At 52.4% G+C, this 25975-nt stretch overlaps 1 protein-coding gene and 1 long non-coding RNA gene across 6 annotated transcripts in view; one reads left to right on the top strand and one right to left on the bottom strand.

Moving 5' to 3' along the window:
- Positions 1-3872: 3872 nt before the first annotated feature.
- Positions 3873-25975, top strand: part of Septin3 (septin 3) — a 32796-nt gene continuing 10693 nt past the window's right edge. For 3 of the 5 annotated variants that reach the window (XM_045151942.1, XM_045151943.1, XR_006637709.1), the window contains exons 1-7: positions 8829-8946; positions 14660-14851; positions 18256-18384; positions 19050-19131; positions 20481-20618; positions 23275-23392; positions 24657-24752. In XM_045151942.1, the coding sequence (XP_045007877.1) occupies positions 8937-8946; positions 14660-14851; positions 18256-18384; positions 19050-19131; positions 20481-20618; positions 23275-23392; positions 24657-24752 (765 nt within the window). In that variant the 5' untranslated portion in view covers positions 8829-8936. Of the gene's footprint in view, positions 5365-8828; positions 8947-14659; positions 14852-18255; positions 18385-19049; positions 19132-20480; positions 20619-23274; positions 23393-24656; positions 24753-25975 lie in introns of those variants that run through there. The other 2 variants (XM_045151944.1, XR_006637708.1) reach the window with 2 other exon arrangements.
- Positions 4696-8364, bottom strand: LOC123461464. Its single transcript, XR_006637710.1, has 4 exons — positions 7940-8364; positions 5514-5630; positions 5229-5321; positions 4696-5100 (listed from the first exon to the last, which is right to left on the bottom strand). It is a non-coding gene; the product is annotated as an uncharacterized LOC123461464 (long non-coding RNA).

Genomic DNA, 25975 nt, shown 5'->3' on the forward strand with positions numbered 1-25975 from the left:
TGACTTCAGCCCAGGGCTGCTTCTGAACGGGGGCAGACACAATCTGTCCAGCTAGACCGTGCAACACCCCCACCCCACGCCCCCATACACACACTCCTTTCTTCCTCAGGGCCTCAAAGCTAGGAGGGAGGGGCAAGAACTCCAGACAGCTCCCCTCCCCCTCCACTGGGACTGACTACAGGTTGTCTTGGTAACCAGAGCAAAGCCAACGTTGAACACTTAAAAGCACGAGGGGGAGCGAATGGATAACAAGAGGGGAGGGCTCCGAGCCCACATATCCACCATTCAGCCGCTTAATTCATTCATCAAAGTCAGTGGACAGAAACACACAGAGGACACTTCTTGCCAGGCCCTGGGCCCCAGACAAGAGTAAAATTCAGACCCTTCATCGCTGTGCTGTCTAGAAGGCTGGCTACATGCTAAAATGAAATAAAATGTGTAAATTCCATTTCTCAGCCACCACGGCCACGTGCTAAGTGTTTAGTGCCCCAGCTGTTTCTAGTGGGTATTGTGTAGGACCGTGTGGACCCGGCAGAACATTTCCATTATCACAGAAAGTCCTATCGGCCAGCACAGCCCAGAAGCTCAATGCTATGGAAAGTGACACACAGGAAAATAGGCCAGATCCTGCAGCGTTGTGGGGTGCAGTGTCCTCATTGGAAAAAAAGAAAAGAAAAGAAAAACTCAGGTGGCAAGGTGAAGATTAAAGGCAACTCCAGGAGATTGCTTAGCCTAGTTCGTGGTCCAGGGTGCGCACGGGCCGCTCCGTGACCGCCGCGGTAAGGATATGCTCACACCGCCCTCTTCCTGAGCTGTCCGCGGGCTCCTCCAGCCTGGCATGGTGCCTGGCACATAGTAAGCACCCGCTGGCTCTTCCCATCACTGTCATAAGGTGTACCATTGCTGTGACACAGGCAGCCCGAGCCTGTGCCACGGAGAAGGCACGTAGCCCAGTCTGAGGGTTGGGTTTGCTGAGTGTGTCTCTCTAGAGCCAGGTTGGGTGGCTCTGTGAGAGTCCCCAAGACCAGGCCCAAGGCGGAGCCATCTTCATACTGTCCTCAGGGTCTTAGTGCACCGTCCATCTGGAGAATAGTTTTTTTTTTTTTTTTTCTTTTCTTTTGACCTGACCTGGAATTCACTATGTACTCTCAGGGTGGCCTCGAACTCATGGTAATCCTCCTACCTCTGCCTCCAGAGTGCTGGAATTAAAGGTGTGCGCCACCACAACCAGGTCTTTTTAATTTTTTTTTGTTTATTTTTCTTTATTTGAGAGTGACAGAGAAAGAAAGAGGCAGATAGGAGAGAGAATGGGTACTCCAGGTCCTCCAGCCACTGCAAACAAACTCCAGATGAATGTGCCCCCTGTGCATCTGGGTTACATGGGTCCTGAGGAATCAAGCCTCGAACCAAGGTCCTTAGGTTTCACAGGCAAGCACTTAACTGCTAAGCCACCTCTCCAGCCCCTCTTTTTAATTTTTTTTTAAAAATATTTTAAATTTTATTTTAGAGCGAGAGAGAGATACAGAGAGAGAGAGAATTGGTGCACCAGGGCCTCAGCCACTGCAATCCAACACCAGATGCTTTCAGCACCTAGTGGGCATGTGGAACCTTGTGCTTGCCTCACCTTTGTGTGTCTGGCTTAGATGGGATTTGGAGAGTGAAACATAGGTCCTTAGGCTTTGCAGGCAAGCTCCTTAACCTCTAAACCATCTCTCCAGCTGGAGAATAGTTGTTTTTTTTTTAAACAATTTATTTATTTATTTATGAGAGAAAGAGACAGAGGCAGATAGATAGAATGGGCACACCAGTGCCTCCAGCTGCTGCAAACAAACCCCAGATGCATGTACCGCCTTGTACACCCAGTTTATGTGGGTCCTGGGGAATTGAACCTGGGTGCTTTGGCTTTGCAGGCGAGGGCCTTAACCCCTAAGCCATCTCTCCAGCCCTGGAGAATAGTTTTGAAAGGGACGGACCCAAGCTCAGGAATTCCTGCCTGAGGAAGGATCTCAGGAGCATGGGCAAGATGGTCTGAGGGTCAGAACTCAACAGGCCACATGGGACTAAGAGAGGGAAGGCAGGTAGAAGGCAGCCAGAGTGACATCACCTTTGCAGTCACTCTGTTCTTACTGGTGACATCTCTGTAAGGATCAACCTTGCTGAGAGGGCATGGCATCCCCTCCCTATGTGGCCTTGAGTTCAGGGCAACTCAGTCGGCTGTTGTGAGCCTCCCATATTCCCGTGGGATTCCAGAGACTCAGAGCAGCCATTCTCTGCCACCCACTCCTGAGGAGCCAGCCCCTCCCTGTCCAGACAGAGCCCAGCCCAGCTGCCGGGTGCAGCTGAAAGGACAGGTCAGGAGAGAACGGGGCCCTTAGATCTTGGTGGTCAGGAGGCTGAGGGGAAGCCCAGGGGACCAGAGGAATGGAGTCGCTGGGGTGGGTCACATAGCCATCCTCGGGCTGCAGGAAGTGTTAAGGGTCTGAACTTGACCTTGCTTCCCTGCCCAGAAGTCACCAGCCCTCTCTTCTTATCTTCTGATTGAGGTAGGTAGTGCTCTGTGTGTGTGTGTGTGTGTGTGTGTGTGTGTGTGTGTGTGTGTAAGTGAGTCCGGCTATAAGGACTTGCCTAGTGGGGAGGGGACCGTGGCCGGATGGCACTGTATACAAACAGGAGGGCCTGGGTCAGCAAGGTAAGACGTAGTGCACGGCCCCCGCTGTCTTACCTGCCCTGTCTCTGCTCCAGCAGAATCTCTCCCTTCCCCCACCGTCCCTTGTGTTCAGACCTAACCCTTCCCACAAGCCCTGGCCTGCCCCCTCCCATCCCCAGCAGGAAATCCAGCCTGCTGTGTCCAGCACAAGTGAAACTTTGTCCGGGAGGCCGAGTTACTCTGGAAATCACCTCTAGGACTTCAGACTCTAAAAAACAACTCCAAGCATCCACCATCCCGGACCGCCCCCCATACACGCTCCCTTCTCCAGCGCCACTGCTTAGCCCACCTCCATAGCCCACAGGCCTTCCTAGTCTCAATTCTGTTCCCCTCAATCCTTCGGTCACCCCTGACTTAGAGTGGCTCTTCCCACCAGCAAATCTGACCAGGTTATCTTCCAGGGATGGCCTGAACATCTTTGCAGCCTGGATGGACTCTTTTTTACCTGCAGCCTCATTCCTACCACTCTAGGTACAGCCTGGGAACCCCACGTTGTGCTTTTGTTTCTTCGGGTTTTTTTAGAAGAAGGCTCACCTTTGGGCCATCCTTAGGAGTTGCTCAGTGCCAGGCCCATGTTTCTTCTGCGCACACACCCAGGTTGGGCTTCTCTCCAGTGTCTGTCTCCCAACCAGTCCCGCTCCGGGCTTCTTCCTGACTTGAGGCAGGACCCCCCCCCGCCCCGATCCAAACCCCATTCTCAGGCTGGCTTATCATCCTTTAGTTTCTGGCTCAGACATCTGCCTTGGCTGTTGTAGGTGGAAACAACAAACCTCTCTGCTTGTCCTGGAAGAGAAGCAGATGAGACTCCAGTAGCCACTACAATAGCGCTGAGTGAATGTGTGACCTCTACAGAGCTGCCCAGAAAGAAGAGAGCGATATTCATGCCCAAGGGAAGGGAGGAGATAACTCCACCCTGGCTTCTCACGTGGAGGCAAACTGCTAATTGGTGGCACCCCGATCCAACCCGTGTGGCTACCGACCGTCCATGTGTGAGGCACGGGTCAGTCTGTAGCAGATGAGAGGTGCAGAATTGTAGGGAGATACATGTGTACTCCACGAAGGGCTTGGCAAATAAAGTTCCTTCAGACTGGCAGTGCCAGCTGCTGGCTGGGAGGGCTGAGAGCTCACCCCTGTTGCCCTTCCTGTCTGAGATTGCTCTGGGGAAGGCCAAGCAGCCTGGATGGACCACAGCTTTGCATCTGCTCCTCCACAGATGCAGCCACACAGAGCTCCAGCTCCCAGAAGTCCCTTCTCCCGCGGCCACATGCCAGGACCCCATGCCTACTCCTCAAGGCTGCCTGCAGGGGTGTCCTCCCTCATGCCTGTCCTCAAGAAGACGGTCCATCTGGATGCCTTCTCCCACAGCCCTGTCTTACAGGCTGTCAGCCAGCCAGGCCTTAGAGCCAGGACCCGGAGCATGCCTCCACAAGAGGCTGCCATTGCCCCAAGGGTGGCCATAAGTCCCCTGCCTGCCAATAGCCTTATGCCCAGGAAACTCAGCTCCATCTCCTTAACTATCCGCCAGAGCATCCAGGCACGGACCGTGGACCCTGCTCATTCTCACTGTGCAAAGCTGCCCGTTCTGGGTAAGGAGCCTCCTGTCCACGCAGGAAGGCAGTCCAGCCCGAGCTCCCCGCCCATGGCCCTAGTGCCAGAGCCAGGGGCCTCCTCTGAGCACCCTGGGAACCCAGGTCTTCTCAAATCCGGCAAGAGGCCCACAGGGGAGAAGCCCCTGGTGAGTTCATACCTGGCCTTACCTTTCCAACCTCGGCTCACCCAGAGCTCACCGAGCCTTGCAAGGCCAGACACGGTGGGTCAAGGACCCAACAGATCCTCTCCAGGAAGAGGCAGGCTCTGGTCCAGGGGTATCCCCAGACCCCGGGGATGTCTACAAAGGGCTTCTCCTGTTATGAATCTGTCTGCTGTGGGCACAAAACCAGACATAGCCAGAAACTTAGGCACCATGGCCACCAGCAGACCTGGGTTGTCTGTTAATACAGCTGCACCAAACACATGCAGACTGGTCACAGGTAAAGCGTTTCCTGATCTGGATGCCAAGCTGGGTACAGACATGGGCTTACCTACATCAACCAAGTCAGCAAAATCCATGAACTTGGCTGTCCCGGGCACACTCGAACCCAGCACAGACATGAATTTGACTCGAGCAGAGCTGATCAAGCCAGGCAAGGGTACGGATTTGGCATTCACAGACCCGCACAAGCCGGGAGAAGTCACAGTTACTGCGGGCATCACCACGGCTGAACTGACCGCAGGGAGCACAGCAAAGGTTTTGGTGACACCAGGCCCAGTCAGGCTGAGCACGACCAGGTCGGACACAACCACGGCTTTGGTTGGTGTAAATACAGCCGAGTCTGGCACAACTGCGGATTCTCCTGCACGGAACACAAGCAGGTTGAACATAACCGGGGATTCGGTCGTGATAGTCTTCCCAGACCCAGCCACCAGTGACACCAAGCTGGACAGCGCCAGTTACCCAGCCACATCAGAGATTTCTACCTACCCGCTAAGGCCAAGCAGAAGCACAGATCCAGCCCAGGACTGGGCCGCCACGGGTTCCGTTACAGACAGAGCCATAGAGCCTGCCATGCTGGACCTGGCCGGAGAATCCAAAGACAAATGTAAGAGCTTGTTTGGGGGTTACTACTGCCAGACGGGCGTGTGTGGGAGCCTGGATGGGTCAGGAAAGGGGGTGAGGATTCTGGGGTCAGAACTGAATGGGATGGGGGAAAGGGAACATGGGTTAAAGGGCTGAACAGAAAGGGTGTACCCTGAGCTGAGTCCTAACCTGCCAGGGGTCCGTTTGAGGGAAGCCATCATAACGAAGGTTTATGCAGTAATTTATGAAGAAGCAGTTATGCTGGGTCCCCCCTTTGAGCATCTCTCACGCTTGTTACTTTGTTCTCTGAAAGCCAAAATAACCAAGTCATCAATAAGTGAGCTCAACTTATTTTTTTTTTGGGGGGGGGAGTATTTTGAGGTAGTGTCTCACTCTAATCCAGACTGACCTGGAATTCACTACCTAGTCTATGGAGTGCCGGGATTAAAGAATAAAGGTGTGCCGGGCATGGTGGCGCACACCTTTAATCCCAGCACTAGGGAGGCAGAGGTAGGAGGATCACCATGAGTTCAAAGCCACCCTGAGACTACATGGTGAATTCCAGGTCAGCATGAGCCAGAGTGAGACCCTACCTTGAAAAGCCAAAAACATAAAAATAATAAATAAATAAAGGCGTGTGCTACCATGCCCAGCTCTTTTATTTATTTATTTATTTATTTATTTATTTATTTATTTATTTATTTATTTATTTTAGGAGACAGGGTCTCACTCTATCCCATACTGACCTGGAATTCACTATGTAGTCTCAGGCTGGCCTCGAATTCATGGCGATCCTCCTACCTCTGCCTCTGTAGTGCTGGGATCTTAGTTTTATGTGCTGTTAGGACTCGAATTCTGGGCTTTGTGCATGCTCGGCTAGCTCTCTACTGGCTGAACCATCCCACCCTGGGGCAGCGGGTCAAGCCCACTCTGTGAAAATGCACACTAGTACATTAGCACATGATGACTCGCTTAGTAGTACTCAACGCCACAGTGCTTTTCCGGGTGAGAGATAACTGGCCTTGCCTGAGACTTTTAAAAGCCACGCAATACAGGTTTTTAGAAGAGCTACAGTAGCATTTAGGAAATAAAGACATGGGGGTCAGTTCAGCTACACGGTAAGTTTGAGGCTACATAAGACCGTGTCTCAGAAGAAAAAGAAAAACAGAGGTGCCCTCCCTGGAAGTCTCCTTCTTGGCTTCAATCCTTTAAAGTTAAATTGGGGGCTGGAGGGACGGCTTAGAGGTTAAAGCGTTTGCCTGCTAAGCCAAAGGATGCAGGTTCAACTCCCCAGGACCCACGTTAGCCAGATGCACAAGAGGGCACATGTGTCTGGAGTTCATTTGCAGTGGCTGGAGGCCCTGCTGCACCCATTCTCTCTCTCTCTGTCTGCTTCTTTTTCTCTCTCCGTTTCTCTCTGTCAAATAAATAAATAAATAAAATATTTTTAAAAATAAAGTTAACTTGGAAGCCGGGCATGGTGGTGCACACCTTTAATCCCAGCACTAGGGAGGGTGAGGTAGGAGGATTGCTGTGAGTTTGAGGCCACCCTCAGACTACATGGTGAATTCCAGGCCAGCCTTGGCTGAAATGAGACCCTACCTCGAAAAACCAAAATAATAATAATAATAAATAAAAATAAAGTTATGTTGGAACTGTGTGTGTAAAAGCCTAAACAGACTTATAAACAGGTCAACACAGAGCTAGAAATTCCATGACTCTCTCAGGGATCTGTGGAGTGCCTAAACTTTGTGGTAGCAGTAACATAGACTGGGACCCAGACCTGGCAATTCTAGTTTTATTTATTTATTCCCCCCCCCCCCCAGGTAGGGCCTCACTCTAGCCCAAGCTGACCTGAAACTCACTATGTAGTCTCAGAGTGGCCTTGAACTCATGGCAATCCTCCTATGTCTGCCTTCGTAGTGCTGGGATTAAAGGCACGCGCTACCATGCCCGGCTTACTTTGGACAATCTCATTCCCAATATTTCAGAGGCTCAGATTCTGGGGCAGGAAAGAGGCTTGGAAAGCCAGTGCTTGAACTGGGTCTTTGGCCCTTCTCGTCCCTCTGTGTGCATGGTCTGGGGGCCTGGCCCATCTTTGGTCTTCACTCTTCATACGGCCTCCTCCCTCCTTCCCTCTCTCTCTCTCTCTTTCTCTCTCTCCCTCTCTCTTTCTCTTTTTCTCTCTCCCTCTCTCTCTCTCTCTCCCTCTCCCTCTCCCTATCTCTCTTTCTCTCTCTCTGTCCACCTTCAGCTCTTCTGAAATGCAGACATGAACAGCCACATCATATAGACTGCACCACCCAGCTGTCTCCAGGGCATGTCCAGAGGGAGGCCTCCCTTTTTGTATTTGAACCTGTGCCTAGCCTCCGGGCGCTTACCCTGTGATTACAGCCCAGCTAGCCTCATGTCTCTCCTTCGTCCCCTTCCATCTAGTTCCAGTCTGGTTGGATTACGGCCTCTGTACTTGACCATGTTGCACACTTCCTCCCGTGCTTCTGCCCGCCATCCACACAACTGCTGTAGAGACCCAGATCTCCGGTGGAAGAGCTTAAAGCTCTCACCATTACCATCCCTTAAGCCCACCTCCATGGCCGCGAGCTTGGGCACTTTACCTGGGACAGCCTTGTGGGGACTCTGCCTCGGCCCATGTCACCTGCACAGCGCGTCTATCATTTCTGGCCTTCCCTGCCCTTGATGCCCCTCTCTGAAGAATGCCTTCCATTCTCCTCTCTCATCCTCAGTTATCGCTCCATCTTGGTCTTTACCTCCTTCAAATCTTCCATTACTTTATTGAACATCGCGACACCTATGCAACCTCCATCCACGGGGCTTCCTGCACTAGGGCAGGAAGGGACGGTCAGGCCTGGGCTCCCCGGGTCCAGCAGTATGCTGCCCATCAACGTTGCATGCAGTGAATGCATGAAAGACTCCCCCCCCCTCCCCGCGTGAGTAGTTCAAGGTTACGGGGCTCAGCGTCCTGGAGCGAAGCTGGGCCTAGAACCCCGGGCCTCCTGACTCGCGAGCTCCTGCGCCTGGGCAGATCCGCGGCGAGCCAGCGCCACATCCCCGCCACGCGCGTCACTCACGCGCGCGCACGGCTGCCGGCTGCTGACACCGGCCCCCTGCGCCCCTGGACCCGCCGCCGCCCAGAGGGTAAGAGGCCGGGGGAACGGCATCTCCGGGAAGGGACCAGGACTGAGGTGCGGGCACCTTCCCCCGCCGGGCATCCCCGTGCGTCCTGGGTGCCCGCGCTCGCACGGTGCGGGCGGGCGCGGGGAGAAGGGGAGGGGCCGCCGGCGGGTCCGGCGGGCGCGCGGGTCACGTGGTGCGGGTGGCAGCGGCGGCGGCGGCGGCGGCGGCGGGGGCGGCGGCATCGCTGCGCGCGGGCGGGCAGGGGCAGCGCGGCGGGCGCCGAGCGAGGAGCCGAGGTCCCGGGCGGGCGCGGGGGCTGCGAGGCCGGGCGCTGGGTCGGGCGAGCAGGCGGAGAGCGCCGAGGGGCGAGGCCCGGCCGCACGGGCCGCTCGGCCCAGGGGGGAGCCCGCGCCCGGCTCAGCCTTGCAGCCCCGCGCCCTGAACATCTCCCGCAGGATCCGAGACAAAGGAGAATTCATGTCCAAAGGTAAGGCTGCGGGGTGGGCGACCGGCGACCTCCGGCAGCTGGCTGCGGTCCCCTCCCCATCCCCCGGGGCGGGCGGGCGGAGGTGCAATCTGGGTTTGCTGTGCCGAGGAGCCCACGCGCGGTGACATATGCCTGGACGCACGCACGCCCTGTGGCACACACTGGAAACATAGGCTTGGAAAAAGACACACACACACACACACACACACACACACACACACACACGAACCTGGGGAGGTACGGAGACCCAGGGACACGCAAGCAGCGTCCCCAGAGACCTAGAGAAAAATCCCACGGTGGCGCACACCAAGACACTCCCACACAGGCACAGGCACCAGGCCACCTACAACCGTAAGAGACCTGCACGCCGACACGTCAAACCCCCAGGGGCGCTCGCTGAGCCCGGCACCAGCTGGTGGTCTCCAAGGGAACTCTGAGGACGAGGATGGGGGAGGGGGGTGTCCCGGCACCCTTTGCTCCTGCGGATGGGGAAGGACCAAGATGTCTGTTGTGAATTCTTTTCTGAGCAACCAAGGTTGGAGCTGGGATGGACTGGAATTGGCTCCACTGGTAGGGTGGGGTGGGGGGGGGTCTTTAAAAGCTGCTGAGTCTTGGGAGTTGGAGGAAGACCCCCCCCCCAAGCTTTGGAGGGAAGGAAGAGGGAGGCTAGCACTAAGCCAGGGAGGCAGGTGCCATTCTAGAAAGGCCCCCTCCTCCCACTGCCACCTTTCCAGCAGAGGGGTGGGGTCTCTGGACCAGACAAAGACAATGCCATTCTTCTGCCTGTAAGAGAGAGCACCCGTGTCCTTGCCTGCCTTGGGCATAGAATGCTTTGCTTGAGGGGCCAGAGCTGAGTCCGGTGAATAAGTGTCTTCTCCTGGGGCACTGATGGGGCAGGTGGCTCTTGGCAGGGGGTGCCACAGACAGATACCCTCCTCACTGGGAACACTAGGAGTTTGGCAGGGCCCTAAGGACCATCTAGCCAGGATGGCATACTTGAGCGGCATTCGGCCATGGTCTCTGCTGTGGGCTCTTCCCCGCCCCTGGGAAGCTTCCCTTCCTCCAAGCTCTGTTGCCGGGGAGGGAGGAGATCTTGATTTGCAAGTGCACCTACACCTGCCTTGACTATGGCTCGCACAGCCATCAGTGGCGGGGAACAGGGGTGGGGGGTGTCTAGGTTCTCTGCTCAGGAGAATCGCAGGAAGAAGAAAGATGGCTGAAGTGAAACTTGCCTTGGAGGGCTTTCATTCATTCACCATCCATCCATCCGTCTGTCCATTCATTCATTGCTCTGCTAAATACACTGGACATGGAGATTAATACGGCCCCTAAAGAAGGGTGGAGACCAGCATATACTCAGTGACAGGTCATTTACCTTCATGATTTCATATAACTTTCACAGTAACTCACAAGGGCAAGTACCGTCCCTACTTCTCTGAGAAGAAAACCTAGGCTCACCGTGGTCACCCAGCTAGGATTCATCAGTGGCTCATCCGGGGTTGGCCTGGTGGGGCGTGGGAAGCTATAGAGACAGGTTGGAGCTACAGAACCAAGCTCCAGACTGGCATTTGCCCTGTGTCCTGGAGCTCCTGGCTAGGTACCCTCGCCAGACAATGGGTTCTTGGAGGCAGTGACCTTGTCTGAGATACAAATATGTCCTTGGCATTCAGCGTAGCAGTTGGCTGGATTAGGTTTGCATTTAACAGTATATGAAATGGCCTGCATAGGCTGGAGTGAATGAATGAATGAACATGCCAAGTCCCAGTGAGCGGCACACAAGAGAAGAGGGGCATCCACATCGGATGAGAAAACAGACATAGGAGTTAGTCTCTCCAGAGACTGGAGGGGTCTTCCAGCCATGTTGATAACACAGTGACGCACAGTATGTTGGTGACACTTGGGGTGAATCAGTGACTGTTATTAGCCTGTAACTGACATGTAATTGGCATGTGTTCAGGAGGAGGCTGACTTGCCAGTAAGTACTCTGTATGGGACTCACTATCGATGTTAGCACTGTTCCCCTGGTAGTATGAAAGGGAGATGGGAGATACTGCCACAGGCTCCCGAGTGGATGGGAGTCTGGCTGGCCTTTTCTCATTCAGCGTCTGTGCTTTAAAAAAAAAAAAAAAGTAAATTTTTTAATTTATGTTTTGGAGTTTTGTTTATTTATTTGAGAGCAACAGAGAGAGAGAGAGAGAATGGGTGCACCAGGGCTTCCAGCCACTGCAAATTAACTCCAGATACATGTGCCACCTTGTGCATCTGGCATACGTGGGTACTGAGGAATCAAGACTCGAACCAGGATCCTTAGGCTTCGCATGCAAATGCTTAACCGCTAAGCCACCTCTCCAGCCCAGTGTCTGTGTTTCCTGAGGGCTTTCTCGGGGGACTGCAGATCACCGTAAGCAGGCCATAGTAAGGGTACATGCTTTACAAGATTACTTACAACTTTGACATATATACGTACAGACTGTGCCGAGGGAGTTCACCCTCCCCTGCCCCTCAGGATGTGGAAACTTAGCATGTGGGAGGCTGGAAGGGCCAGCAGCCTTTGTGAGTGGCAGGCAGGAGAAACGGGGCATCGTCACCTAGGGCGGGTGAGCTGAGGGCCATGCACATGAGTGGATGAGCAGGGCCAGGCTGCTGAGTGTCAGCTGCCACAGGGCTGAGCCAATCTTGCCGTCCTCTGGGGCCACCTGGCTGGCAGCAGCTTCCTGAGAATCAAGACGGAGTCACACCAGGCCCTAGGGGAGGTGCCAGGGCTTTGTCAGATTTGTCTGTGCCTGGGAATGACAGGAGACAAAACAGTTTCCCATCAGGAGAGAGGCTCTTGCCAGTATCAGTGGCAAGACCAGGCGGTGGCAGCGCAGGAGGCGACTCCTAACAGGGCTGGGGGTGGGGAGACAGGCACTCCTGTCCCCACTCCCTCCCGTCCATCTGCCGCTCCGGCAGTCCTCCCCACAAGGCCCAGGCTCTGCAGGGTTGGCCGTTGTGAGCTCTGGGATTCTAGAATGGCAGGGATTCTCAAGAAGGCGGGGAGTCCAAAAATATGCTTGTGAAATACACAGTAGGGTGCTTCTCTTTGGCAAGTGATTTCACTTGGGCGCTTCATCTCTCCTTGAAAGGGGCTGGGACAGAGGGTCTGGAGCCTGCGGAGCTGTGCTCAGCATTAGTAAGCCTCACTCATATCTCATGTGACACTCAGCATAACCTTAATCACGGCCTTACCATTCTTAAGAGGAGGAAGCAGTTTCCTCGAGGGGAAGTGGCCTGCCCGAGTCTATAAGCTGAGCAGCAGGGCCCAGCCCTTTCCCCTTCACCCCACACACGCGCTTTACAGGCGGGGAAAGGGAGTTGCTCTCCTTTTAGATCCTACCCAGGCTGGACAGTGGCCGGTCACATCTCTCCTGTGTGTCAGCGCTTCCATGATCTGCTGGGCCCCAGAGGGACTTTTGCTTCCCCTGCCTGGGAAGAGCTGTTTGTTCACCCTTCCCTGTCTTCTGCTGCCACCCTTCCAAGAGCACGGTGTCATTTTGGGCAAGTCACCGCCTCCTTTGGCTCTCATCACTTCCCCACCGGTTCCACAGACTCAGAATTATGCCTGGGCAGGTGTCGGGGCTTCTCCAATAGCCACATGCCTACTCTGCAGCTCATGGCATAGAGGGGACACTGAGGCTGGAGGTGACAGTGATACTTGGCAGAATATGGCAGCCCTGCTTACTGTTTTTTTTTTTCTCAATTTTTATTAACATTTTCCATGATTATAAAAAATATCCCATGGTAATACCCTCCCTTCCCCCACCTACTGTTTTTATTTTTTTTAATGCATTTATTTTCAGGGAGAGAGAGAGAAATAGGATGAGTGGGTGCACCAGGGCCACTAGGCACTACAAACAAACTCCAGATGCACTCACCACATTACATCTGGCTTACCAGGGGTACTGGGGAATCAAACCCAGGTTGTTAGGCATTGCAGGCAAGTGCCTTAACCACGGATCTCCAGCTCTCCTTTTTTTAAAAATTTTATTGTTATTTATTTAAGAGAGAGAGAAAGGGCTAGAGGGATGGCTTTGCGGTTAAGTGCTTGCCTGTGAAGCCTAAGGACCCCAGTTCGAGACTTGATTCCCCAGGACCCACATTAGCCAGATGCACAAGGGAGCGCACATGTCTGGAGTTCGTTTGCAATGGCTGGAGGCCCTGTCACGCCCATTCTTTCTCTCTCTCCCCATCCTTCTCTCTCTGTCTGTCACTCTCAAATAAATAAACAAATATAAATTTAAAAAGAGAGAGAGGCAGAAAGACAGAAAGAATGGTGTGCTAGGGCCTCCAGCTGCTGAAATAAACTCCAGATGTGTGCACCTCCTTGTGCACCTGGCTTATCTGGGTCTTGGGGAATCAAACCTGGGTCCTTTGGCTTTGCAAGTAAGCGCCTTAACCACTAAGCTGTCTCTGCAGGCCCCTTTCTGAGGTAGGATCTTGCTCTAGCTCAGGCTGACCTGGAATTTACTATGTAGTCTCAGGCTGGCCTCAAACTCCCAGCGATCTTCCTACCTCTACCTCCTGGGTGCTGAAAGCAGAAAGAGAAAGAGAATGGGCACATCAGGGCCTCCTGCCACTGCAAACCGCCTTGTGCATCTGGCTTCACGTGGGTACTGGGGAATCCAACTTGGGTCATTAGGCTTTGCAGGCAAGCACCTTAACGCTGAGCAGTCTCTCCAGCCCGCCCTTCTAAAACACAAAGCAACCAAGGCCAGTGACAGTCCGTTCATGTTAGATCCAGGATTCTAAAGGGTGATCTTTGTCCCATATTTGGCAAGGTGGGACTCAGATAAATAACCTCAAACATTTCTTAGGCCAGTAGTTCTCCACTAAGATGATGTTGCCCCTTTTCCCCAGGAGACATTTGACACTGTGTAGAGACATTTTTGGGGCTGGAGGAACGGCTTAGCAAAGAAGGCATTTGTCTGCAAAGCCAAACGATCCAGTTTCCTTTCCCCAGGACCCATGTAAGCCAGATGCACAAGGGGGTGCATGCATCTGGAGTTTGTTTGCAGTGGCTGGAGCCCTGGCATGCCCATTCTCTCTTTCTTGCCCCCCCCCCTCTCTGTTAAATAAATAAATTTTAAAAAAAGAGAGAGAAACATTTTTGGTGGTCACATGTAGGGGGTTACTTGTGGGTGACTCATACAGACCAAGGATACCATTAAACCTCCTGCAGCCACAAGAAAGCCCCTCACTATATATATATATATATGCAGGCATTCCTAGATTAGACATAAAGACATGGTGCTGTAGTGCTTTGGAGCAGTGGGGGTTTTTGTTCGTTTGTGTTGTTTTGTTTTTGTTTTTTTGGAGGTAGGATCTCACCGTAGCCCAGGCTGACCTGGAATTCACTGTAGTCTCAGGCTGGCCTCAAACGCGCCATGATCCTCCTACCTCTGCTGGGGTTAAAGGCATGCGCCACCACACCTGGCTTCAGCAGTGGTGTGTTTTGAACAAGTCTGGCAACCAGAGGACCTGGTACTACTATGGGTTGACCTCTGACCTGCCCCTGTGTTCTTGGGCAAATCCTTTCCCTTCAGGACATCGGTCTCTTCGTCTATGCAGTGAGGGATCCAGACTGGATGCCAGTCAAGCCTCTTCCGGACCCAACCCTGTGTGGTTCCGTGTCTTCAGTGTGACCCCATCTGACCCTCCCACCTTGATTTTGCAGGGCTCCCCGAGACCAGGACGGACGCAGCCATGTCAGAGCTGGTGCCCGAGCCCAGGCCGAAGCCGGCAGTGCCCATGAAGCCGGTCAGCATCAACTCCAGCCTGCTGGGCTACATCGGCATCGACACCATTATTGAGCAGATGCGCAGGAAGACCATGAAGACCGGTTTTGACTTCAACATCATGGTCGTTGGTATGGAAGGGGGTTACTGGAAGGCCTGGTGGTGGGCAGCACCAAGGATCTTATTTCTTTCCCCAGAATGGACTTGGTCCTGTCTTCTCTAGAGTGAGCTCTTTCTAGAAGGGACGATTCCACCATGCCGATCAAGGCCTAGCTCCTCCCTCCCTTCTGGCTGGCCGATTCAAGGGTGGGAGCTTCGAGTGGGTGGCTGGCTCCATCCTGCCTCCAGCTGGGTGTAGCCCAGCCTCTTCACCACTCTGAGCTTGCGTTCAGGTTTGTGGATTGGGAGAAATCATCAGCCCTTCCCTAACCTCCAAGAGCTATGGCAGGATTGAGTGAGCCACTGTCTTACTGGGCATCCTTTTTTTTTTTTTTTTTTTTGTTGCCGGGCATGGTGGCACATGCTTTTAATCCCAGCACTTGGGAGGCGGAGGTAGGAGGATTGCCATGAGTTCGAGGCCACCCTGAGACAGAGTGATGTCCAGGTCAGCCTGAGCTACAGTGAGACCCTACCTCAAAAAAGAAAAAAAATAATAATAATAAATTTATTTATTTGAGAGTGACAGAGAAAGAGGCAGAGAGAGAGAGAGAGAATGGACACACCAGGGCCTCCAGCCACTGCAAATGAACTCCAGAGAATCGAGCCTCAAACCAGGGTCCTCAGGCTTCACAGGCAAGCGCTTAACCGCTAAGCCATCTCTGCAGCCCTTACTGCGCAGTTTTTGCGGCACTTTCAAGCTTAGGAAATGTTCAGGGACTTAGCCAGCGAGTAGCCTCACTGGGCCATAGAACGGAGCAACAGTGCTTCACTCCATCTCAGCAAGAAGCTCATTTAGTGCTGGATCGGGGATGGGGCAGCCTCTTCCCTAAGTCGAGTCAACAAGCCTGTCCCTTTAACCTTGTAAAGATCTCTTAAGTCTGACTATCCCTCCAGTACTACCTTATGCCAAGCAAGGTCTCTCACCTGGACTGCCATAGCAACCTGACGATGCTGCCCAAAGGGCTGACCTGCAGCTTGATAAGCAGCTCGGGCGAGGTGGCGCATGCCTTTAATCCCAGCGCTCGCTCGGGAGGCAGAGGGAGGAGGATTGCCGTGAGTTCAAGGCCACCCTGAGACTCCATAGTGAATTTCAAGTCAGCCTGGACTAGAGCGAAACTCTGTCTCAAAAAAAAAAAAAACCAAAAACAAAACCCAAGTAAATAAATTATTTTGAGCTGGGTGTCAGCAGTTGGGAGGTAAAGATAGGAGGATTGCAAAACCAGGCGTGGTGGCACACGCCTTTAATCCCAGCATTCGGGAGGCAGAGATAGGAGGATTGCCAAGAGTTTGAGGCCACCCTGAGACTACATAGTGAATTCCAGGTCAGCCTGAGCTAGAGGAGTGAGACCCTACCTTGGAAAACCAAAAAAAAAAAAAAAAAGGAGGATTGCTGTGAGTTCCCCAGCTCATCAAATGGAGTGAGAAATGCACTTTTCCACCCTCCCTGTCTCTCAATTCCCTCCCTCTTGCTAGAGGGACAGTGGCCCTAAGGGGTTAACATAACTAGTCCAAAAACAGGGAAAACACCACAGTTGGGCTCTTGCTTCTTGGCCTGGTCTTTTCTTGAATAGGTCACACAGATGCTTTACCACCCGTTTACCCTGGAAGCCGGGTTGAGCCACAGGCCTGAGTCCTGCCTGCCAGCATGCAGGCAAGGCCTTCCTGCTGTTGGTTCTTGCGCACTGAGAAGCACTGCTCAGATCCGGGGCTCTCTCTCATGTGCTTTTCAGCCGTGGGATGCCTCCTTGAGTGCCGTGCCGAAGGAGTCCGCCCCACCACGGGAAGAACGAGGCTGTCGGCAAGGGAGGGGAGGCAGGTGCTGTGGTCCCGACGGCCCATTCTCACGCTAGCTCAGGCTGACCTGGAATTCACTGTGTAGTCTCAAGGTAGCCTTGAACTCAAGGAGATCCTCCTACCTCTGCCTCCCAAGTGTGCATCACCACACCACGGCTTTTTTTTTTTTTCAAATTTTTATTGGCAACTTCCATAATTATAAAAAAAATCCCATGGTAATGCCCTCCCTCTCCCCACTTTCCCCTTTGAAACTCCATTCTCCATCATATCCCCTCCCCCTCTCAATCACTCTCTCTTTTATTTTGATGTCATGATCTTTTCCTCCTCTTATGATGGGCTTGTGTAGGTAGTGTCAGGCACTGTGAGGCCATGGATATCCAGGCCATTTTATGTCTGGAGGGAGCACATTGTAAGGAGTCCTACTCTTCCTTTGGCTCTTACATTCTTTCTGCCACCTCTTCCACATTAGACCCTAAGCCTTGGAAGGTGTGATAGAGGTATTACAGTACTGAGATTTTTTTTTTTAAGTTTTTAAAATTAATTAATTTGAGAGAGAGAGAAAGAGGCAGACAGAGAATGGGCACAGCAGAGCCTCCAAACACTGCAAATGAACTCCAGACGCATGAGCCACCTTGTGCATCTGGCTTATGTGGGTCCTGGGGAATCAAGCGTCAAACAGGTGTCCTTAGACTTCACAGTCAAGTGCTTACCACTAAGCCATCTCTCCAGCCCGAGGGGAGCACAGTTTTAAACCACTCAACTAGAATGTTTCTCCAGGTTGTGCCCCTGGTCCTGTATTTCCAGTCATGCTGCCTCACACATTTTACATTAGAAGGGGATTAATCTCTCTAGGGCCATCTCAACTAGGGGTATAGATGGCTCTACTGTGAGACTCAGGGATTATATAAAGCCCAATCTTACTAACAGATGTGGAAGTGCTCAAGGCAGTATCTGAAATGCAAAGTCATTTATTCTTTTCTTACTTTCAGTGTTATTAAGATTGGAAAGCTGGGTTGAAGAGATGGCTTAGCGGTTAAGCACTTGCCTATGAAGCCTAAGGAACCCGGTTCGAGGCCCCAGGACCCACGTTAGCCAGATGCACAAGGGGGCACATGCGTCTGGCGTTCATTTGCAGTGGCTGGAGGCCCTGGCACGCCCATTCTCTCTCTTAGTGTGTATCTATCTTTCTCTCTGTGTCTGTCACTTTCAAATAAATAAAAAAATGAACAAAAAATATTTTTAAAAAAATTGGAAAGCTAAGACAAGCCAAAAACCCAGCCAAAACAAAATTTAAAACAACAAACTTTTGCATTGTGCAAATGCAGTCATTATGCCTTCTCCCAGTGGTCCTGGAGCTCTAGGAAGGAGAGAGTGTGGAATTCAAGTGCCATTTCCCAAGACCCCTCTCCAGTAAGCAGCTAACCGTTCCCAGCTGCTGCTCGTCCTCTGGGGGTGGTCAGACAAGAGCTGGCCTGGATCACAGCTCTGGAATTCTGTAGCTCATGGGAGAGCGCTTGAGCTCAGGAGGTGGACGTGGTGTCTCCCCCCACCCCCCGCCCCTCCCGGCTTCTTCCTGCTGTAGGCCAGAGTGGACTGGGCAAGTCGACGCTGGTCAACACGCTCTTCAAGTCTCAGGTGAGCCGCAAGTCCTCCAGCTGGAACCGGGAGGAGAAGATCCCCAAGACGGTGGAGATCAAGGCCATTGGGCACGGTGAGGAACCATGGGGGCTTCACTCGGAGAGGCTCTGTGTCAGCAAAGAGAAGAAAGGGGACTTACCAGGGAATAAGGCATGGGAAAGGCAACCTCGGGACAGGGCAGAGTTAAGCCCTAAACTTGATGAAACAAATACCTTTGGCCGATAGGCCAGGAAAGGAGATGATGGGGGAGGGGACAGGACTGACAGGAGACTCTTGAGTTGTGTGATGAAGCTCGGGTAGGGTTTAGACAGAAGTAGAAAGACATGGGGAGGGTCCTGTGAGTGCAGAGAATTATAAACTTGACTTTTCTCTTTTGTTTATTTTTTTGTTTATTTATTTGAGAGTGACAGAAACAGAGAGAGAGACAGAGGCAGATAGAGAGAGAGAGAGAATGGGCGCGCCAGGGCTTCCAGCCACTGCAAACGAACTCCAGATGCGTGCGCCCCCTTGTGCATCTGGCTAACGTGGGACCTGGGGAATCAAGCCTTGAACCGGGGTCCTTAGTCTTCACAGGCAAGCGCTTAACCGCTAAGCCATCTCTCCAGCCCTAAAACTTGACTTTTCTAATAACTGGCCCTGAAGAAGAGAAGTCTGGGTGTTCTTGGCCACTATGCTGCAGGGGACCTGGGGTCAGCTATATGACTGACCTCTCCGATGCTCTTTCTGTTCACTCCGCAGTGATAGAGGAAGGTGGAGTCAAAATGAAGCTGACCGTCATCGATACCCCAGGCTTTGGAGACCAGATCAACAATGAAAACTGGTACACGTCTGCCTCTGAGATGTCTGCTAGAAAAAAGAATAATACTAATATGAGCATGGCGCAGGTTCATTCACCTGCTGTGCAGGTTCCTAAAGGCCAGGCAGGGCCTGGGTCTCCTGGGGAGCTCTACCCTTGCCAGTCATCCATAGAGTCATTCGTCTGGGGCTCAGGGAGGACGGGCCAGCGGGGGGCTGGGGAGATGGCTCTGGGGATAAAGCCCTTGCTGTCCAAGCATGGAGACCGGGGATTGGACGTCCAGAACCCACGTGAAAGCTGGCTGCGCAGTGCCGTAGCCGGCGTCTGTAATCCCAGCACACGTACGGCGAGAGAGCAGGTGATCAGAGAGGGCAAGAGAAGAGAATCTGCTAGAAGCTTACAGGCCAGTTAGCCTGGCCAACAGAGTGATAACCCCACCTCAAACAAGCTGGAAGGTGAGGACCAACCTCCGACAGTTGTCCTCTGACTTCCACATTTATGCTGTGGTCCTCACAGACATGAAACACGCATACACACACACACGCACACACACACATACTGTGTACACACACCAAAAAAAAAAAAAAAAAAGATTGAGGCTGGGCGTGGTGGTGCACGCCTTTAATCCCAGTGCTCAAGAGGCAGAGATAGGAGGATCGTCATGAGTTCGAGGCCACCCTGAGACTGTATAGTGAATTCTAGGTCAGCCTGGACTAGAGTGAAACCCTACCTTGAAAAACAAAAAAACAAAAACCAAAAAATTAAAAAAAAAATGGCCAGCTGGTAGAGGGAGGATAGGACATTGTGGGTTCCTGGATTCTTGCTCCGGGGGCTCCCCGAAGGCATCCAGGCAACCAGGGGTGGGTGAGAACGTGGTGAGAGAAACACTCCCTGGAGAAAGTTGAACAGCTCTCTCAGTTTATTGTCAGTGAAATGGGTTTTTAAGCATCTGAGGGTGGAGGGAAGGGTCCTAAGGCGACTGGACATACCAGGTTCATTTCTGATGCCTAATTAGCATATGGGGACATTCATTCCAGCACGTAGACAATGGCGGGGGGGGGGGGGTCAGGTGATCTAGGGTCCCACGAGGAAGGACTGTGTGAAGGCTGATAAGGAGTTTCCTAGGCAACTGGCCAAAGGTCACAGGGCTATGGCAGAGCCTAAGTTCAGGTGTGCCAGGCTTAGAGAGGGAGTGGCCTCCTGTAGCCCAGAGGTCCTTAGCTGTGCCTGGAAGCTCAGGCCCCTCTCCTGAAGACTCCAGCCGGTACCCGGCAGTGCCCGACAGGACATGAGATGGGCGAGAGGGGATTGTGACCTGACTGTACCTCCGTGGCACTACTGGGTCTCATCCTTCTGCTTTGCCCACCTCTCAGCTGGGAGCCCATAGAGAAGTACGTCAACGAGCAGTACGAGAAGTTTCTGAAGGAGGAGGTGAACATCTCCAGGAAGAAGCGCATCCCTGACACTCGCGTGCACTGCTGCCTCTACTTCGTCTCTCCCACGGGCCACTCGTACGTGCCAGCCCCGCGCCACCGTGGGGTCTTTTCTGAATCAGCCCACCAGTGCCTAGGGAGGGCCAGAATAGTCATGTGACCTTGACATGTCCCAGACTCCTCACAAGAAAGCCTGACTTCCAGGCCAGTTGGGTAAAGCTGACCATCGCTGGCCTATCTGTGGCCTCCTGGTGTCCCAGCGCAGCTCGGCTGTACTGGCAAGAGAACTTGAACCTGAACAGATGGCACCTCACTGGTTCAAAAGATGATTGCTTTTGATAAGGCTTGGGGTCAGTGGGCAACGAGATAGTTGATATAGGGAGAAGCAGAGCTACTTAGATTGGGACTGGTATTTTGGTGGACTTTGAGCTCTGCCATAGACATCTAGAAGGTGCCAGCCCAGCAGGAACCAGAGTCTACAGATGGGTACTTTGTTTATGAGAGCAGGGGAGCCCCAGGAGAGGCAACATGGATTCAGGCAGAGGTCAGAGATCTCAGCGGCGTCTCAAGTGACCTTCCTGCATGGAAGTGTGCGTCTCCAAGCCCCTGTTCTGGGCCAGAGCTCCGCTCTTGGGAGGATGACACAGCAAGGCAGGGCCTGAATTCTGAAGGAGCCAAGGGCTCTGCTGGTGTTGAGTGATGAGGAAGAAGGATATAAACAAGAATCCTGAGCCAGGCATGGTGGCGCATGCCTTTAATCCCAGCACTTGGGTGGCAGAAGTAGGAGGATCACCGAGTGGGCAAGGTCAGGACCCCAATAACATATTAAGTTGTTAGTTTGAGGGTTTTTTTTTTTTTTTTGGTACTGAGAATTGAACCCCAGGCCTCCACACATGCTAGGTAAGTGCTCTATCGCTAAGCTATACCAACAGCCCTATTTATTTATTTATTTATTTATTTGAGAGCGACAGACACAGAGAGAAAGACAGATAGAGGGAGAGAGAGGAATGGGCGCGCCAGGGCTTCCAGCCTCTGCAAACGAACTCCAGACGCGTGTGCCCCCTTGTGCATCTGGCTAACGTGGGACCTGGGGAACCGAGCCTCGAACCGGGGTCCTTAGGCTTCACAGGCAAGCGCTTAACCTCTGAGCCATCTCTCCAGCCCTAACAGCCCTCTTTTAACTTAAAAAAATATTTTATTTTTATTTATTTACTTGACAGAGAGAGAGGGAGAGAGAGAGGGGGAGAATGGACACGCCAGGGCCTCTTGCCATTGCAAACGAACTCCAGATGCGTGCGCCCCTTTGTGCATTTGGCTAATGTGGGTCCTGGAAAATCAAGCCTGGGTCCTTTGGCTTTTCAGACAAATGCATTAACTGCTAAGTCATCCCTCCAGCCCTTTTTTTTTTTTTTTAATATTTTAGGGCTGGAAGGATGGCTTAGAGGTTGAGCGCTTGCCTGTGATGCCTAAGGACCCTGGTTCGAGGCTCAATTCCCCAGGACCCATGTAAGCCAGAGGCAAACACCTTAACAATGCATCTGGAGTTCTTTTGCAGTGGCTGGAGGATCTGGTGCGCTCATTCTCTCTCTGCCTCTTTCTCTGTTGCTCTCAAATAAATAAATAAATAAATATATTTTTATTTACTTATCTATTTGACAGAGAAAGAGGGAGAGATCCTTTTACTCTTTATTTTGAAACGGGATTTTACTTAGTTGCCCAGGACAGCCTTGAACTCACTCTGTAGTCCAGGGGGACCTTGCATTTGAGATTCTCCTGCCTCGGCCTCTATTAAAATGTTAGTTTTATCTCTCCCTAGACTTTGACCCACAGTTGGAGGGAACCATCAGACAATCTGCTTAATGAATCCCCTGATTCCAGGCTAGAGTCAGATTGGGGTTTCTAGCGCCCCAGGTGTAGAAGGAGGGGCAAAGCCCCCAGCTGGGCCCTACAGGAGTAAATGTGGGGGGCTGAGCAGAGGCCCATGGAGAAGTGCTGACTCAGAGACAAAACAGGACACACAAATGACCATAGAACAAGGACATGCAGGTAGGGACGGCCATCTACAGAAGTTCCCAAGAGAAAGACATCCCTGGGTCAGAAAAGGTATCATGAGGAGTGTTTGGCAGAAGTTTAAGAAGAGGCAGAGTTTAATTGGGCATGGTGGCGCACACCTTTAATCCCAGCACTGGGGATGCAGAGGTAGGCTCATTGTTGTGAGTTTGGGGCCAGCCTGGGACTACAGAGTGAGTTTTAGCTCAGCCTGGGCTAGAATGAGATCCTGTCTTGAAGATAAATAAATACATGCATACATACATACATAAAAGAGGCAGGATTTGGGGCTGGAGAGATGGCATAGCGATTAAGGTGTTTGCCTGCAAAGCCAAAAGGATCCCAGTTTGATTCTCCAGGACCCACATAAGCCAGATGCACAAGGGAGCGCACGCGTCTGGACTTCGTTTGCAGCGGTGGAAGGCCCTGGTGCGTCCATTCTCTGCCCCCATCCTGCTTCTTTCTCTCTCAAATAAAATATATTAAAAAGAAAGAAAGAAAAGAGGCGGGATTTGCATGGAAATGGGGAAAAGACCAGGTCTGGATGGTGAGGGGAGAAGAGTTGGGGACAGCCAGCAGATGGTGAGGCAGTGGGCACCCTAGGGTGTTCTGGAGAGAGAGAGCAGTGGTGGGAGTCGGGGGAGAGGTAGGTGGATCTGACCTTCCTGTCTTCTCTGGGTCCCAGCTTGCGACCTCTTGACCTCGAGTTCATGAAGCACCTCAGCAAAGTGGTGAACATCATCCCTGTCATCGCCAAGGCCGACACCATGACTCTGGAGGAGAAGTCTGAATTCAAGCAGAGGGTGAGCAGTCCCTCTTCATTTTATAGCCTCTCGTGCTTCCTTCCCCTTCTGTGGATCCAAGCCGTCTCCTAGCTGCCCCTGTCTTCCTTCGCCTCCCCTTACCCCAGTTCTCCCCCACAGCTCCCACTTAACCTTCTAGAAGGCAAGTGCTGAGGAGCAAAGATAGGTGGGCTTCGAGGTCACCTTTTCCCACCCCCCACGCCTGCCTGTGAAGCCTGGTAGATACTGAACTCACTGCTCAAATGTTAGGTTACCTGAAGGGCTGTTAAGACTAACTGGTCACCCAGCCCTTAATAGTTTTCGTTTGTATGGTCTGGAAGCTCAGCCAAGTGCTAGATACCCTGAGACATTGGTAAAGGTAGTTGCTGCCTTAAGAAACTCACAGTCAGGGCTGGAGAGATGGCTTAGAAGATATGACGCCTACGAAGCCTAAGGAACCAAGTTCGATTCCCCTGTACTCACGTAGCCAGCTACACAAGGTGACGGGCCAGGCGTGGTAGTGCACACACCTTTCATCCCAGCACTAGAGGGGCAGAAATAGGAGGATTTTGGTGAGTTCGAGGCCACCCTGAGAATACATAGTGAATTCGAGGTCAGCCTGGGCCAGAGCGAGACCCTATCTCAAAACAAAACAAACAAGGATATTACCATGGGTATTTTTTATAATCATGGAAGTTGTTAATAAAAAAAAAAAAAACCCAAACCAGAAACTTTTGGTTAGGCTAAGCGGTGGCCTATGCATGGAACCCCAGCACTCAGGAGGCAGAAGCAGGAGGATCACAGGGTAGAGGCCAATCTGGCTACATCGTGTGACTCTTGTCAGAGAGAGAGAGAGGTGGGGGGAGGAACCAAGTATAGCACTGAAGATTTTAGAGGAGGTGAGACAAAAAGCTGGCCTTAAAAGAGGACAAATAGAGCCATGGGCCTCACCGTCTTCCTTACAAGCAGGATCCGATCACGAAGGCCAAGCGCTGAGGACTGGACTCAGCCGTGCGCTCGTCCACCCGCGAGGCGCCGGGCCTGGACTCCGGGCCTGTGCCGCTCGCTCAGGCCGAGCTGCGGTAACTGCGTGAGCATCGCCTTTGCTCAGGATCTTCCTGCTGGTCACGGCCTCAGAGTTGAGAGGTGACTGAATTAGCAAAGGCTGGCCTATTTTTTTTTTTTTCTCTCTCTCCCTCCCTCTTTTCCTTTTCCCTCTCTCTCCCACACATACCTCTCTTCCATGATGCCACTTGACTACCTTGCTTCTCTTGTCTGCCTCTAGGTTCGCAAAGAGCTTGAAGTAAATGGCATTGAATTCTACCCCCAGAAGGAATTTGATGAGGATTTGGAAGACAAGACAGAGAACGACAAAATCAGGGTAGGTGCAGGCGACTCTTCTGACCACACATGCTCTGAGATGTGCCTCTCTGCCTTGCCACCTGCTTTTCACTCCCTGTGCCACCTCCCCCGACCCAGACCCAGGGTGACAGGAGAAGAGGAGCCAGTGGCCCTGGCTCAGGCTGTGAACCCACGGGTGGTCCCGTCTCTCTGCAGGTGACACAGGAGCTTCGTTTTCCCTCCCACAGCCTGGCAGAACCAGAGGCAAAAGGAAAGAATCAAGTTTGAGCCCAGTGGGATCTGTGCTCTAGGTAGAACCTGCCTCAGTTTCCCCCTCTATCAAATGGAGAGGCTAAGATGCACAAGGGGGCATATGTACCTGGAGTTTGTTTGCAGTGGCAGGAGGCCCTGGCATGCTCAATCTCTCTCCCTCTTTCTCACAAATAAATAAAAAATAAAACTATATATAAAAATGGAGAGACTAGACTAGTGACTTACAAGCTTTCTCTCTCCCTAAAACCATTTAAAACACAAAACACAATCTACAAGTTCCCAACAAACAAAACATGAGCACAGAACGGCTTTGGCTAAGTGTCACGGGTGTGGATGCCTATGGTGGCTCTGGAGGTCCCAGGGAACCTGGCTTAGAAGCTTTCAGCCTGCGTGGTTTCCAAGGTCTCTCTCAATCCATAGTGAGTTCTGCGGTTCTGCATCAGAATCCTGGGGTCTGGCCTGGCTCTTCACTGCCTTGATTTCGAGTCCCCTCCTTGATCAAGTTAGATAATTCATCAGGAGCCCTCTGTCCTGTATAGTTGGTTTTTTTTTTTTTTAATATTTTCTTGGTCGTTTTTTATTTATTTATTTGAGAGCGACAGACAGAGAGAAAGACAGAGGAAGAGGGAGAGAATGGGCGCGCCAGGGCTTCCAGCCCCTGCAAATGAACTCCAGACACGTGCGCCCCCTTGTGCATCTGGCTAACGTGGGACCTGGGGAACCGAGCCTCGAACCGGGGTCCTTAGGCTTCACAGGCAAGCGCTTAACCGCTAAGCCATCTCTCCAGCCCTGTCCTGTATAGTTGGGACAGGTGGTTAGTTGAAAAAGCCAACTGAAGGGCTGGAGAGATGGCTTAGCGGTTAAGATGCTTGCCTGTGACGCCTAAAGACCCAGGTTTGATTCTCCTGATGCCACATATGCTCACTGCATATGGTGGCGCATGCGTCTGGAGTTCATTTGCAGTGGCTTGTGGCTGTGGTGCACCCATTC

The sequence above is a fragment of the Jaculus jaculus genome, chromosome 6, assembly GCF_020740685.1.
Source record: "Jaculus jaculus isolate mJacJac1 chromosome 6, mJacJac1.mat.Y.cur, whole genome shotgun sequence".
Taxonomy (NCBI): Eukaryota; Metazoa; Chordata; class Mammalia; order Rodentia; family Dipodidae; genus Jaculus; species Jaculus jaculus.